At 36.5% G+C, this 17,313-nt stretch overlaps 1 protein-coding gene across 1 annotated transcript; it reads right to left on the minus strand.

Annotated features, from left to right (window-relative positions):
• Positions 1 to 661: 661 nt before the first annotated feature.
• Positions 662 to 15,745, minus strand: LOC149010277 (signal peptide peptidase-like 2). Its single transcript, XM_089160682.1, has 14 exons — positions 15,392 to 15,745; positions 11,671 to 11,829; positions 10,153 to 10,264; positions 9,652 to 9,774; positions 7,147 to 7,304; positions 5,708 to 5,881; positions 4,808 to 4,842; positions 4,538 to 4,694; positions 3,698 to 3,751; positions 3,530 to 3,622; positions 3,117 to 3,259; positions 1,908 to 1,978; positions 1,275 to 1,358; positions 662 to 1,172 (listed from the first exon to the last, which is right to left on the minus strand). Exons 1-14 carry the CDS (start codon positions 15,530 to 15,532, stop codon positions 1,072 to 1,074), a joined length of 1,605 nt encoding a protein of 534 aa, XP_089016808.1. The 5' UTR covers positions 15,533 to 15,745; the 3' UTR covers positions 662 to 1,071.
• Positions 15,746 to 17,313: the final 1,568 nt, after the last annotated feature.

Consider the following 17,313-nt stretch of genomic DNA (forward strand, 5'->3'; position numbering starts at 1 on the left):
TCTAAATATCACTTTACCAAAAAAAAAAAAAAGATCTAAATATCACCAACTCATTAAAAGCTGCTTCGATGCATGTGTATGGCAGGTTGGGAGAACCCATTGATATGACCCAACCCTGCTCAGTTGGTGTTTAAGACGTAACAGCCCAGTTATTATCTGTGGTTGTTTTCAATTTCTGAAATCTTTTTGCCTCGAAAATACAGCCCTTGGATAATGTTTGATAAATTCAAGAATTTCGACTTTTCAATTACATTAACTCCTTGAAGTTACTCACTCTACCGAAAATAAAAATTGTTACCAACACTCTTGACTTCCTTTAGTAGTCGTCTGTTTGCAAAGATAAGGTGACAATGGGAGAAATAAATATATGAAACTCATATGCAATGGAGTGAAGAAAGACTTCTATGAAAAGATTTAAAACGTAAACTTCACGTTGTTTTTCACACTTTCTCATAAAATTTGACTTTTTTTTGTGGAGTTTTGAAAAAGGGTAGAGTGAAAAAATTTACATGCCATTTCAGATATGTGATTTCAAATATCGAGTATACAATTCACCACTCAGGCCATCCTTTGTTCCAATCTTTGTAGAAGACGATCCAGGATTCACATTCAAAGCACAGAAAAAACGACAGAACGCAGGTTCAAAATTGCTTCAAGTCTGATCAGCCAGAACACAGCATATTTATTGCCACCATTCTTCACAGAATTCCAATAAAATATTGACAAAGTTTCTTACAGTTAAACTTAATTTAACCAGAATAACTTCTAAATATTACAATTTCAATGTGAGAGCATGTGAGAGCAGCAAAACTGATGCCTTGCTTATAAAGGAAAAAAAAAAAAAAGGAACTAGTGCCTTGCTTATACATGCTAACTAGTTCCTCACTTGACCTCAGGATTCTTCATTCATTTTATTGATGTGCGTTCCATTTCTCACGCAGAGTTGACCTCGATAAGAAGGAATCAGCATCCACTGACACATTCTCTTGTACATTGGTAGCTTCATCTGATCCAAAGGGGCTGTCCCGTATCTTTCTCTTTCTTATCGTTTTTCCTAAAGAACATACCGACCTATGCTTCAGCAACTCCAGAAGATTCAGTGGGTGGTGAATTTTCATAGTCCCATAGGCGCTTCAACTCACCCCTCCACCAGCTTAATGCCACAACGGTCCCTGAACAACAAACTCGGAAGCATGAGTCAGGGGAGCCTTCCACAAATGCAGACCTTAATATGTAAGTATTTCCAAGAAAAGAAAAAACACACATTCCATTACCTAGTGTACATGGTACAAGGTATAGAAGAGCAGGTTGACCATTTCCATTCATTAGATACAAGGCAAGGTACGTCAGTAAAAGACCTGCAATAGTAAATAGGCATGTTTTGTCAAAAAAAAAAAAGGCCCTGTTGCTACATGATCCTACAGTAGGTCAACTTCGAAAGTATCAGTTCCACAAATAATACCAAAACTAAGACCTCTGAAGAAGCTGAAGGTGGACAAAGCTACTTTGAGAAATATCTGGAAATTGATAATTCCAATTCATAATCTAGGTATGCAGGCAAGGGTTTCATCAAGATATCCAATGGCATTTCCGAACCCAGCTAAGTAAATCTGTAAACCTTTTTTGGACTTAATTACACATGTAATTAACAAACCCAGCCAAGTAAATCTGTCGACTCACTTGAATAAGAAATGACACAAACCATGCCAGATGAAGACATAATCCTACTATGTTACACAAAAGCTTGTTCTACCACAAAATTTAGATCTATTAACAGCACAGATTGTATCATTATACAATTTATAATTGAAGTCACAAAAGGGGGAGGGGTGGGGGTGGGGAAAGCTTTTCCATAAAGACAGGAGAATGCACATTAAAGGAAGAAAATATAATGTGGAAATACCCACCGATCCCATAGCCAATTGTAGACCAAAGGAAATATCCATTTAATATGCGCTTTTTATTTGATCTGTCATATCTGCGTAAGCCAATAAAAAGAATGAGAAAACAATAACTTGTTCAAATAGCCATAGAAAAAATGAAAAACCAAAGGGCTATCAGAAGCCCTTAGGAAACCAATATCAAACATCATCTCTATTTTCATCCGCATTGGCCATCTGCCTTTTAGAGTACCATCTCATCCACTGCACCATCTTGTAAATTTACTACTGTACTCATAGAGGGGTGCTGGAATGAACCAATAAAACTGAAACTGTCAAATCCTGAATGATAATAGACTAAATGAAGTACAACACTCTGTCAAACAGAAGTCATCAAACATGAGATGACTTGCTATTCTGTGGTGGTCTTGCATTATAATGTTGGTTCCTTTACCTCCCTGTAAGTAATTCCTTTCATCATATTAGTTGAGTACCATAGGTGTGGTAGAGACAACTCTCTACCACACAACATTGCTCCACTACTCTTCTTCTTCGTCTTGTTCTTCCAAACCTTCACTTTCATCCTCCTCCTTGTTCTCCTACATCCTTTGGAGTTCCAACTAGGGGCCCACCCTAGCCTATGTGTTGTACTTAAAAAAACTCAAACAACGAGGCCCATCAATGCTAGAATAGACACCAAACTTTGTCACCAACTGGACCATCCAACTAGGATACCTACAGCTGGCCACACAGGTCCCACGGCTGGCTTATATGGGGCAAACATTGGGTTCACTGAATAGGGACGGGACGTGGCTGTCGTGGCCCATCTTCAAGCCCCATTATACTCAATCAGGTTGCATGACCATATATGAGAGCATATGCCCGTATGTACGAGGACATATCCCAATTGCGGTCTGAAATTCGACAAGAATCCCATATCACGCCCAAGACATCCAACAGTTACATTTTGCAAAATAGAGTTTATGCTGATACAGATACTGGGTTTGGGCACGAGGAAACTTTTTCCCCTTATAATTTCTACTTTATGATGAAGACAGTGAAGATGAAGTCAACATTGAATATGACAACTAGTTTATAATCTTTTGCAAGGAACTTAGCAACTCAAACATCAAATGCAGTTTCAGAACTTCAGAGAGTACGTGACTACAACAACAATGTCAATACAATAATTAATGGGTAAGAAGTGTCAAATAATTATCTGCACAATTATGGTACCTGAAAGTGAAGGAAACAAGCAAACCGGGGAAAAGAATATCCCCAAAGCCAATCATACTATAGCCACCCCATGGATCAAAAACTCGGGGAAATTTTAGAAGCATTGGAATCGATTCTCCACTCCTACTGTCACCACGAGCAACCTAAATGAAAGCAGCTCCCAATTAGTGACATGTGGGAAATTTGCATAACTTGATCTACACGTCTGCATATTTTGTTCCAACCAAATTGTACTCCTCAGATGCTGATTAAATCATGGAATAAAGTGCAGAACAAGGTACAGTTCATAACAAAATCAAGTCACAATTGACGGTCTTGAATCACATACAAACCACCAAAACTAAGAAACAGCATAAAAGGTGTCAAATAAATAAATGAAATAAATGCATACGAATAGAAGTAATCAAACTCACTGCAATCATAACGCTTTCACCAAAGAAGTATGGTGACACGAAGACCCAAAATATGTCGTATACAAATGCACAGCAAAGAAGTACTGAAGCAACCTGAAAGAATGACAACAATAATCAAAAGGCATGCAGAACAAATGTATCAAAGCACAAGATTCTTTGTCAAAGTACCTTTATGTTTGGTAATCTAGCAACTTGCAGGACCGTAATCATCAAACATATACCCTGTAATGAGGAAGTTGAAAAGTGCAATTACAAAAACTTGAAAGGACTTGCTAAGTGTCTCCACAAGCTGATTCGGTGATGCAAAATGAGGCTATGATGTGGGTGGACAAAAAGCAGGGGAGACTATTAACTCCATAAAAAGAACAAACAAGACTGCATTTGGTTTCGAGACCAATTGTGTCAACATTTTATATTTCAAGGCAGATTACCAAGATCTTGCAACAAACAGACTATAAATGAAAAAGTGAGAGATTTGAAGTTTTAACATCAGAGAAGATAGAACAACGTTTTGAGAAACAAACTTACAAAAGTAAAGAATTAAAAAGCTTGAAACTGAATATAAGTAGTATAGATCTGTGTTTATGAGAGAGAGCCACAAAAAAGCCCCGAAAGACAAGCAATGAATGAAGCCAAAATATTTCATCAACAACATAAAATATACCTCAAGATTTCCTCACAATTTGATCCCTAAGTAAATAGAAATATTTTGCCAATTTTGACAGATCTCCCCAAGTTTTCAAACATAGGTAAAGAATTATACGTTTTTGACCTACACAAACTGACTTAAGTAGGTTTTGTTCTTTTGTTTTTGGATAAAAATACTAGCTTTTGTTCCTGCAAACATAGGTAAACAATTATACGTTTTTTACCTACACAAACTGATTTAAGTAGCTTTTTGTTCTTTTGGTTTTTGATAAAAATACTAGCTTTTGTTTCTGTTTGCTACTTTTGACAAATATTCATCTAAAAGACAATGAGAACTACATCAGCACCTTGCTAACTTACAAGAGAATCTTGGAAGATCCAAGCATATGATGCATGCTGATTTGCTGCCCAGAAAATGGCAAGTGCCATACAGAAGGGTAATACTGCAATAGAGACAATAGATGTTTCCCCGAGAATAGGGAAGTTTACCGTCTTCCGCCCACAGTTTCTCCATATCCTGCAAAGAGTGACAAAAAAGTATTAAGGATAGGGTGAACAATGGATAACGATTAACATCAATACAATTGAATATTAAATGGTTCAGAAAAGAGTACACCCTATTATGTATACCTGAATATCAGAGTAACTATGCACGTATGCATTCCCTGAAAAGTTTGGAATATTCAAACGAGTAAGAAAATAAATCCACTTATTTTACATATCAGACGAACTAAACAGCTCGAGGTTGGGAGGCTTATCCCATCAGTAAAACGATAGACTTCAAGTATTTCATTCATTCACTATATCAAGTCTAGAAACGAGCATCAAATGTTACACTGCACAAAATGGTATCCCAGTAGGCATTTAAACTTGAATGTTTTGTAGTAAACCTTTTGCACTCAGGCACAAGCATGTATTCATTGTGTTTTCGGAAAGACATTATGGCATTAAATTTATTAGCACGTTGTAGAGCTGCTAATTAACTAAAGGTTTAGGAAGGCTATGGAGAATCCTAAAGAGATAACAGGTGAGTTGTTATTCAATGCAATGGTCATTTATTCACCTAATTGCATAGATTTAGTTTTTTTGCAATTCCAATTGTGTCCATTGCACTCTGAAAAGAGCACCAATGGGAGATTGTTTTTGAAAAGCAATTGAGAGAAAAAGAAAAAAAGTTATGTGATGATATTGGATCCATTTGTAGAGTGCATTCACATTTAAGGAATAAAAGTATCTCCAGCTTCATTTTCAACAATAGAAAAAGCATATACACAGTGCACAAGGAACCTAATTCGTTTTCAAAAATGTAATGAAGTAAATCTCAGGCGTGTGGCTGGCTTTCAAAAATCCAAACAATTATTTACACTTGAAATCAAATTTCAGTGCAAAGGCATGTGTCGTAGAATCTCTTTAAATATTAATAAAACTTTTCATTTATGATAATAATACAAGTCAATGCTGTTAATTTTCAAATGTAAGCAGTCATCATTTGTTTCCCTCATAAGAAGAATCAATGAAAGAACAAAATACCTCGATGCCACCAATGCAGAAAAGTACAATCAGCATCCAGATAAACCAAGATGAGAGAAAGAAGTACAGTAGCAATAGAAAAGTGGATGCTGTTATGACAAAAATTACAGCTCCCTTCACATTAATATCAAGTATTTCCCTCTCAGTATCAGGTCTTCCAGCAGGCGATGTTTCCTAGCCATTGAAAACAGAGAATAATTCACCAAAAAAGAAAATCAGAGGTTAATAAAATCCATCCATCACATCTATTTATATCTTAGATGTTTAAATGGAAATCAAGAACTTAGGATAATATAGTTTCTTCAGAAAACCAGATACCAGATCAAATGCAGAAAAAAATTATTTTTCAAATCTAATAAAAGCATGCCACATTTTTCTTCATTGAGCTGTTTCTCATATTAATTAGAACAGATTTGAATGCTTAATACCAAAATAATTCATAGACATGGAACAAGAGAATGGAAAGGAAACCCACGAACTGCATTGAAATTATCAGCCAATCAATTCTAAATATTTATAGAATCCAGTTTAACCCAGATAAAACTCTAAAGTCTAAAGGTAGACTCAAGGTGATGTAGCCTCAAAGGATGAGGGCCAATCTTCCAGGATCAATTAATGAAGTTAGCAGGCAAATTAGGGTTATAACCCTGCAGCTAGGGTTTCTAGTACTAGGAATGATAAGACTTTATATTAGGCTGCTCCACATTGGTGACATGTCGAGTAAGTTGTGTCATCATGACATGCACTGATTGAACTTGTCGTTAACATAAAGGAGCAGTCTGCAGAGAGAGTTGTTAATGTAGAGCCAAGTCCCAAGAAGCTAACCCCATAATATGGTCTCTGTTACAAGCAATCCAACAACAGTCTCAGTCAGAGTACTCAAAATAATCACCCAGCAGTAGATAAATAACAGGGCAAATCAACTCTTATAACTCTGGCAATATCCAGAAAGGATATAGAACAACTCCAAACAGCAGCTATAGATTATAGAAGGCTCTCACAGTCAATGGTGGGTTAGTTGAGTGGTTAAAAGCCCAAACTCCCACGGGGAGGTCTTGGGTTCTCACCCATCCGGCGGCACCTATATTAGTAATATCCCCCCTCCCCTGATACAAACTCGCCGACTATATCAGATTGAAGATATGTCCACCAAGCCCTTCCGTAATAATCCACTTGACCAGAAAACATAATTTACACCGATTTGAACATTTTTGAATCTAGGCATCAGGAAAGGCATATTGACAATTTGACAGATACTCCAACAGGAAGTTAATATTCCAGATTTGAAATGCCAAATTATGATAATTATACATAAAATTGACATAATGATTGTTAAATGGAAGTTACAGGATCCTCAAAAATTTCTACATCAATTTCTAAATGAATATGCATTTTATACACAGTGACTAGCAATGTAAGACATTATACATAGACAGTACCTTTTGTGTCAATTGATTATAGAGCTCATCATTTTGCTCACATGCAATGAATTCAGACCAGACAGATGCCAAGATAATAGTCCCAACTGCCATTATCCATAGAAAGAGCTCTGACAAGTCTATCAGTGGACTCTCCGGAGAATATAACAGAAGCTCCACTGCATTTGGGTGAGGGGGAAAAGTGGGAACATGATTATGCATATCTACTTGTATGTTTCAATACGCAACTGGAAAGAAGATTGATAATAACATAAAATGTGGGTATACAGAAAAATGTTTATTGGATACTTTACCAGATGAAAACAAAAAAGAACTATATATCCTTTATATAGGAGCAAAAAACTAGAAAAAGAATCTGATTCATAGCATATGGTCATCAAGAAGTCTAGTTTCTTTAAATAAGGCTAAATCACAAGTCACCATATCTGGAAGCCATGACATCAGGAAATTGTCCACTTAACTAGTCCATCCATATGTGAGCAACCAGTGGCAATGCATATCTGTTATGAATTTCTTTCTTTTCTGTAAAAAAAAATTCGGTAAACTGCCAAGGAAATCTGCCAAAAGGTAGCATGAGAAACCATCCTCCATATATCCAAATATCTAGGCAGCATAGATCTGACTCCAAATAAAGAGTGTATCAACTGCAGCTAAATCACAAATACAAGGAGATCCCTAAAGGATTATTCCTTCCTTCATGCACAGCACATTTGCATCAACAGCAGCAAAGCAAAATTAACTTCTTTCAACGGAGGCCAGATCCTATATGTTATGCATTATCTGACAACAGTTTAACACATCTTTTACCTTTCGATTGAATAAGTTAAAGAAGCTAAGTGTATGTTGCAAGATATATGCACCAAAAAACTAAAAGTTGTCTCAAATTTCAGGCGGCAAGATAAAGCTCAAGATTTCTACCTTCAAATTTTCTATTTGTATATGATGTAGATCCCAAGACCTATCCCAAAGGGAGGACCAAGGCCAAAAGGATGCCCTATGCTTGCTGCACTGCAGCAATAGGAATTCTAGATGATACATCAGTTTCATACTTATAATTAGACCCACATTGGGACTTAGATTATCCTTCAAATTTTGTTTCAGTCAAGGTTGGGTCTGGTCTGTTAGGAATAATGTACCTTCAATTAAATAGACCTGATACACATAAGTAAACAGTCCTTATTAGGTTAGGCTTTCGTATTACGAGTCCTATTTCAAATTAGTTTCTATTTTGAGTACAACTAGGAAAGTCAGTACAAGGCTATAAATTCAACTCTGTGCGCATGTAATAGCATTCAGATTTAATAAGATTGTCCATTTCTGCCTAAGTGTCATTGTGAGATTAAAGCTGCTCCATCAGTGGTAAGGTACCTCCAGGTAATCAAGTAAGCAAAATCCAGGGTTTTCCATTGAATATCTTATTTTGGCAGTGCTTGCAGCCTACCTCCACTTCGGTCCATCGTCATCTCAGTCCATTCCAAGGCTAGTACTAAAGGTAAGTAGTAAGCCAGCAGCTCCCCATTCCCCTTTCACTCTCTTTAACTTCTAATTTTGAAACTCTACCCCATTCATTCACTTCTCCATCTTCATATCCCCCAAGTCCATAGCTGCCCTCCATCAGAATTTTACCACATTGTGAATGCAATATCCTTCTACCTCCATTAACACTCAATCCCAATTGCAGCCCCCGTTGACTATACCAGTCTTATGAGTTAAGCCTTATGTCAACTGCCAAGTTTATTTCTTATATGAAACTGGTGTTAGCAGTAACTGATTCCCATTCTATGCTATAAAATACACTACTTATTGCAATATCATATATTTGGTAGTCTGATAATATTACTAGTCTACCTTGCTTATTCTTGGTAACTAAGTAAATTTATTTGATAGCTTTGTTCTTCTGTTGTGAATATCATTAGTATCTTATGTTTTGTTCAATTCTTGCTGCGTTTCCCATTTTAGCAAAATACAAATGTTGATTCTTGTCTCTTGATACTGCGTAAAGTGTTGGTTTTTTCCCATGATGCTGCTTAAATTATTTATTCTTGTATTTTTTTAATATAGTTTGAAGTGTTGATTCTTGATAATGATGCAAATAATTTATATCATTGTCATACTAAATATATTGGAAATGCCTAGTTGAGTGCCCAAGAGCTTAGACTGCCCTTCACCGCCTCGGTTCACCTAGGTGCCATGATAACCATGGAAACGTGCAACCCTGAAACAGCACTGTAAAGAAAACCTCAACAGGTTTTATTTACTATAATATGAACATGCCCACTCAAGCTTTCCTCTTCAACTTTCAATTTAAATTGAACAAATACTCCTATTCCATTCTTTTTCCATAGCATAACAGCGTCCATGACCATACTAACTGAAAAGAAAGACCAAATTGATCACCGGATTCATCCTAAATTGATTCCAAAGAAGAAATTAAAAAAGTACAAGAGGCAAATACCATAATTGATGTTTATCTTTGAGGAAAGAACAAGAGTGCCCAAGTCTCACCTTTCTGCCCAGCTTCAACTGATTTCTTGACAACATTACCACTTGACTTAGCAATCATGACAACAGGAATGGTAACATTTAGAGAAGTATCATTTCCATAGCATGACATTGCAGCACTTATATCTAAAATGTTACAACCAGAAAGAGGTTAGAATCCAAAATCCATAAAATGAATAGGGACGAACAGATGATCAGCGGGGAGAAAATGATCCCCCCCCCCCCCCCCCCATAACAGGGGCATTCTGCAACTGGCCCATCTGCTGATGCAGGACCAGACTCCCAAACAGAGAACATGTTCCCATAATAATAATTGTACGAGTACTAAGATAAGAAATATTAGCCATGCAGGCACTATTGCATAGAAGATCTCCAAACCACAACGCATGACATGATCACCGTTTTCTGTCCCCTGAAGGACAGTAAATCAACCGTGCTGTTTGGTTGGTCCCATAATAATTAAATGATTATGATCATGATAACAATATACACACATATGCCTACCTTCTGCGTCATTGATCACTAGTAAACCAGATGCACCTCCTGACTGTGCAATTTCTGCCTTAACTGTGAATTCACAATCACCACGCATGCACAAGGCGATAGAATTGGATAACTACAGAAGCGCCAACTTGTTATGAGAACAGGAAAGAATACAAATAACAAAACAATATAAGGTAACAAGAAGATAAAGCATTTGAGGTACTCTATTAATGAATATGTAAATATAATAAACAGTAAACTACTGTTTCTATTGACTTGACAGTTGGTGTGAGCCCACTCTGCTGATGATCTTTGTCTCAGACTTTTTTTGCACGTCACATATGGAAGGATGACTAAACAGCGCAAGGGTGGATAAGACTAGTACAGGAGTTCCAATTTAGTTGATGTCATGGGGATTACAATTTTTTCTGCATTTCTTCGGATTATGTTAGAAATGAGAATGCCCCCCCACACAAACAAATAATCATAATCACAATTACTAGACTCATATGGATACATAATCATAAGTTCCCAAGTCTCATATATGGATTCCACTGTTACAAGAATTTCACCAACTTTTATTCGCATACCAAGAACTTCCTTGGAACTCCATGTAGCACTCCCACTATCATAAAATTGTGTTCTCACTTGCATGAAAGAAGTCATGAACTCTGTTTCAAGATCCACATGAGTGTATCCTCTTTACACACTAGAGTCTGGTTACAGAAGGAAATTCACTAATATCGGTGGCCAGTTGCACAAATTATGGTGATCTGCATGTGCCCATGGCTGGCTGGTGACTAGGCCAATCATCTAGTCCCGTTGAATGCCATGTCAACAAATGTTCAATACAAGGTTCCAGTTATCTTTCATCACAGTTCCAGAGCTAAGAAGCTAATCACCAGCTTTTTTGGAAAAGAAAATTAACATACAATTGCAGGAAAACTTCTAGAATTAATGATACTGCAATAATTTGAATTTGAGAACAAACACTCAAAATATGAATTAAGCGTCAACAATAGTACCTTGCAAACTTGCACACTGACAAAACACCAAGTAGGTGAAGAATGGTTTATTTTTCACTTGTCAGCAAGCAAGCAAAGTAAAGACCAGTGACTTTTTTTTCTTTTGGGAGAAAACCAGTGCTTTTTATTATCAGCCTGAAGAGTGGGTTGACAAGGGTTGGTGGGTCAGTATGGGATCCAGCACTGTGAAGACCTATAGCCAAATCTTTTAGTAAGAAGCCTGAACCAATTCTATTTTCACTTGCTTGAATGGCAAAATAGTCATCTAGCTGACCCAGTGTAGTTGGGTAAACCTTAATAAATTACTTGAATCAAGTTAGGGGAAATTCAAGCGATACAATAATTTAAAAAGGAGGCACCTATTTACCCTCCCCAAATGAAAAAGCAGATTCCAAAGCAGAGCAAAGCAAAGTAAATAAATAAAATAACATGCAAATGATACCAAGTAGTATATGTAAGAAAGACAGGTAGAAATCAATCCAAGTAAAGAAAGGGGGCAGAAGAACAGTTGGACCTTAGTAGAGGAACTAGAACAACAATTTAAGGGATTTGCAAAAACAGCAGGCAACTTAAGAGCTTTGTCTTCCTGGCTCGGCAAGAAAGCGCCAAATTTAGCACTCAATCCTGTCAAAGTTTCACCTTCAGAACCATCAACCCAGTTCTTCACCAAAACCTGGCAACCAACAGAAAAGCATAGTTAAGCTTACATATTGGGTGAACTGAAAAAATATATCTTTTCACTATAAGAACACCTAATTAATAGATAATAAGCAATAGAAAACATAGACTTTCCATATACATGGGATGAGAGCCTATTATACATTGGAGGAAAAAAGATGAAAACAAAGAATAAAAAAGTGAGGAGAACATGAACAGGATTAAAAGAAATTCAGAAGGAACAAAATGGTTTACCATGTTACACTGCATACAAACAAGCAAACAGCAATAAATGCACACATGAATGTACATAAATGGAAAATACGCAACCAAATTAAAACGTGTAAGAATCACAAATGATCCCAAATTCAGAATTAATTCACGTTGGTTAAATTCATTGGATCAAAAGCCCATTGATGACACGGCCAATGATTGACAGTGGCATGTATGGTAGTGATGTCCATTAAAGGAAACTAGAGCACGGTCACCAAATCCATATTGGAGTAGTGGCCCCAAAAAAATCAGAAGAAGCCATTGGTGGCAACTAAATAAGGAAATAAGGTTGTAACCAGTGAACAAGGCCTCCCACATTTAGCAGCCTTTACCCCTCTTTCAAGGACATGACCCATGACCAAGTGCTCAGTAAGCAAGCATGTGATCAGCACATCAAGCACGACCTTAATTGCTGAACACTAAATCTGAGCCCAAAATTAAGCTTAAAATCAACACATTAATGATGGACTTGTTTTACATTATTGCTACCGCTGCTTAGTAGATATAAATCTCCAAAGGAAAAAACAGCATTGGTTGGAGTGAAGATTATCATGCAAGCATAGAAGATGCTTCCATATTGACAAAATAAATAAGTCTCCCCAAAATGGCCCAAAAAGCCACATTGACACTTTTAAGGTACATCTTTATATGGGACATCAAATGTCTATAAGAAATGATCTGTGGTATGCCAAACACTTTAGAGGCTTCTGAGTAAGGATGTCAATTAAGCAACCAAGAACCAACTACAAATCCAGATCCAGTATGAATACCTGGACCAACCCAGAATGAATTTTATACGGTGTAAAGTGTTGGATCTCAAAATAGCTTTAGAATCCTGATCTGGTTTGAGAGTCCAGATTTGAGCTACAGGACCCACGGAGCTAACCAAATCCAAACCGAATTCCCACCCCAAATTTAACACACTTAGATTGTCAAATACTTTTTCCATTCCCCTTTCTTTGATAGGTTTAGATTCTTTTTAAATCTTAAGAATTAAGATTCTATTCTGATGGTTAAGGTCAACACCATGTAGCCTCTTATGTCCTAGTGTTTTACTAAACTAAGCTTTTTCTTCTGACTCAAGAATCCAGAATTGGTAGCATTTCACTTAACAAAGTTGCATTTGATCTCAAACTTTTGCTTTGTCATCCCTCTTAAATATCATAATTGAATGAGAACCAAATACCATAAATTAATTGAAGTTGGATATAGTAACCAATAAAATAACCATATAAGAACCGGACACAAGAACAGAATTGCAATCAGATACCAGCCGAACCAACCAGGATCAGATCTGGTATTCAATTTTAGAACTGAGTTGTGGCTTGGTCCAGAACTGGATCCCAATTCCACTGCATGGAACCAAACTGAATCCACCAAATATACAATTCATAACCAGTTGACTCGCTTACTTGTTACAGAGCGTTGATTTGCCATGCGATTAAAATCACTACAACTAAACAACTGAACATGGGAAGTACAGCTTATAAGCTATCACCGGACAATAATGAATCTTAAAATCAGCATTCTGTTTTCTCCTTGGTTCCAACCAAAGAGACTATAGGTACAATAGGACGGATAATGAGAGGATGATAGTGTGATTCCGTAAAGTGATCTGCTAAGCAGCCATGCTCAATCATACTAAACAAGGAGAAATGGACAATTATATTACACTGATAACTAAATAGGATGGATGAAATGGAAGGTGCATCCATAGCACTGTTTGCTTAACTTAATTCTTTAAAACTGAAAGTAAAATATACCACAAAATTATATGATTGGCCAAGACATGGTGCAGAAATAAGATGTTGACAAATATGGAATGGACAAATTGGAGATTATTTGGAATAGCTTTTAATAATAAGCTGCAAGAAAGTCATTTGAGCTGGGATGTCTATTTATAATAGAAAGCTTTAGATGCTCCAGTACAAAGGGGTTACTTGACTTAGGTTGACTAAAGAGTATGTGAAAGACCTAAAATGACTTTGTGAGAAGTAGTGAGGAAAGGCATGCATAGCTTAGGCCTTGTAACAAGTATAGATTTGAACAAAGCTAATTGTAGGTAAGCATCCATGTAGCCAACCCCAATTAGTAGGGATAAGGTAAAGTGAGTTGAGCAATATATATGGAGGAAGTTTGTCGTGCAGTCATATGGCCCATAAACCATAAATCAGCAGAGCCACAAGGACACAAGGGATTCGGTTTTTTTTTTTTTTTTTTTTTTTTTTTTTTTGGGGGGGGGGGGTGTTTCACTTTGTATTTCCAGGAGAGCTGCTTTTGGCACAGAAGCCACACAACCCTGCAGCCCTTTTTATCCATGTATGTTTTAGGCCCCAAGTAGAGTTGAACTCACAACCTCTTGACTGTGAGATGTGGCCAATGTCAATTGTGCTACCCTAGGGTTAACCATAGACGCTTGGCTCAACTGACATGTTCTGATTATTCAAAAAATTCAAAGGCCTCAAGGTTCCTTTGGATTGTAATTTGTAGCACTCTGACAAGATCAAAAATATTGTTTGTGCCACCCACTATGGATTTCCTCTTATGTCATAATGTCATATAGTCACCATTCTCAATTTGCAACGGCTTTTTCATAGCCAGGCAATAACAGTTATTTTATAGCCAGGCAATATCTATACACTGAAATTTCACCCCAAAATGCCAATCCAAGTGTACTTTCCACGATACAAACAACTGCCCACTAAAAATTAGTGAAAAGTGTCAACTCTGCCATCAACATTGACATGGAGAGAAGGAATATAAAAATTAGATATCAAGCAGTTCAAGAAGTCAACAAACATCCATACTACTAACTGCATGCTGGAATGATCGTTGTATATATATTCTATGGAATGCACTTGGTGCACTCATGGTTACTTTATTAAAATTGGGAGAATATACCAGTAACTCTTTTCCCATAATTTCCCTTAAGTACCCTTTTTGGGGCTAAAATTTCCCTCAAGTATCCATTTTTAGCTTTTCAGGGTTTCTAGAACCTGTAAATGGTTCCTCTTTGTAATTTTTTCCCAAAACAAAAATCATATCTAAATTGGATAAAAAAATCCAACAAACAAGGTTAACAATAAATAGCTCCACTAAAACGACCTACAAAAATCAGCACCAACACTAAGGGTTTTCCTAGCTAAATGGATCGTTGTCTCCCAATCAGCTCAAATCAACCAACAAGAATACATCCGAAAAAGAACCCCTAAATCTAAGATTTTGCAATGTACAACAATACCAGCTTCAATTAGTTTCTGCCCTCAATCGAAAATAGAGGAATTGAATTGGCCTGATCCACTTACCTGCTCGGTTCGGTTGTGGCAGGCAGGGGTTTCCGCATCTGAATTACTAGCGGCCGCCGCAAATGAGACGAAGAACAAGACGAAGACATAACGGAGAGCGAAGAGACGATGAATCCTGGTGGTGGTTGCAGAAGGCGCCATGAAGGAGCCCTCCCTACAACTGCAAGTCCCGTCAATGCGATTCGGTTCTAATTGCACTCAAACCCTTTTCTCGTTCATCAACGAAGCTTCACTAACCGCATTGACGGGGGAAATTTTATTTTTTATCCTTAATTCTGAAGAAGAACGGTAGGCGACTCTGATGGGCAAGTCTTTCTTCGTTAGGTACGAAGCGAAAGTTAACCAAGCAAGCAAGCATCTGAGACCAACGTTTAAAGTATCGGCGTCAGGGTATTGTATCGTTGGACGTGTCATTTCGTATCAGTATTGTATCGTATTGGTCACTACATTTTCATACTATGTACTATGCATTTTTTTGACAAAAAATGAGAGGAATGTATCGATATGTATCATATCCAACGTGACAACCTTATCGTTGCATACTTCAAACCTAGTTATTTATAAGCTTTCTAAGAAGAAATTCTGTGAGGAGACCACATAGGCCAAATGACCACACTGCCCTCATAAAAGGCTAAAATCCCACTTGTTCTTGCAAAATCTCATTACAAATAAGTTGCGAAAAAGTTAATGGAGATGGTACCATCACATCCAATAAGTGCCTTTAAATGTTCTATGTAAGAATAAGAGATCTAATCCATATGAAAAATGGAAAGAGATGGGGGTTCAATTCTTCGTGATGGTATATGTAATATTCTTATCCCCAATATATAAAATCATCAGTTTAAATCTAGTGGAATTATGAATCTACTATAGTTCTCCAGCTAAAAACTAGAGTTGCGATCAAGAAAGAAAAAAACATACATAATGAGTGGTTTTTTGTATATCTCTATAATCCATTGATTTTGTTCTTTCATTTTGAGAACTAACACTGCATTCCTTAGAATGTGTAGAATACTTCCGCGAAAAGAAAAAAAATTGTAAAACACATTATTTTCTCTATTATTTTCAATTTAATCTTGAAAAGTACTATTAGAGAGCGTTCATCCTACTATCATTAGGTTACTCAGTTAGTAATTATCATCACCTTTTAGTGAAAAGGTATGAGTCGACTTTTTCTGATGGTATATATAATAGTTCACCACCCTTTAATGTAAATGCTAGGGGGGGTGTTGGCAAACTCATGGTAGGTTTTTAAACTACGATTCATCATCTTCATGAAAATAAATTATAAAGACATCCTACCTCATTTGGAAAATCATAATTTTGAGCATAGAATTTAGAATTGTTTTGCTATCGCGTGCCGGGGGTGTTGGCAAACTCATGGTAGGTTTTTAAACTACGATTCATCATCTTCATGAAAATAAATTATAAAAACATCCCATCTTATTTGGAAAATCATAATTTTGAGCATAAAATTTAGAATTGTTTTCTTTCGAATCTTCTTTTTATTTTACCTCTTTTTAAAAATTTTAAAAAAATTATTATTATTATTTCACTCCAAAAAAAACTTTAGTTCATTGTATCTTTCCTTGATTTAAGTTTACTTGTTTTTGTCAGTTGTTCCCTACTTCCCTTTCATAATTTGTTGTATGATCACTTAATTTGATAGTTGTTTTTTTTTTCTGTTTTCATTTCTTATATAGCCTTTGTAGCATTCTACAAAATAGATTGCTCTTTTTTGGTATATGAGGTTGATACCACAGCAAATACTCTTGTTTAGATTATTCAATAATACACATCTTTTTTTTGGTTAAACCAACAAAGAGTTGATAGCACAATAGTCCCCTCTATCTCTTTATACCTACCAGGTCCCAAATGCATAATAGGCTCTTTCTAATTCCAAAAAAGATAATTGCATGATT

This window comes from Hakea prostrata, chromosome 7, assembly GCF_041222555.1.
Source record: "Hakea prostrata isolate BN-2017 chromosome 7, UWA_Hpros_2, whole genome shotgun sequence".
NCBI lineage: Eukaryota > Viridiplantae > Streptophyta > Magnoliopsida > Proteales > Proteaceae > Hakea > Hakea prostrata.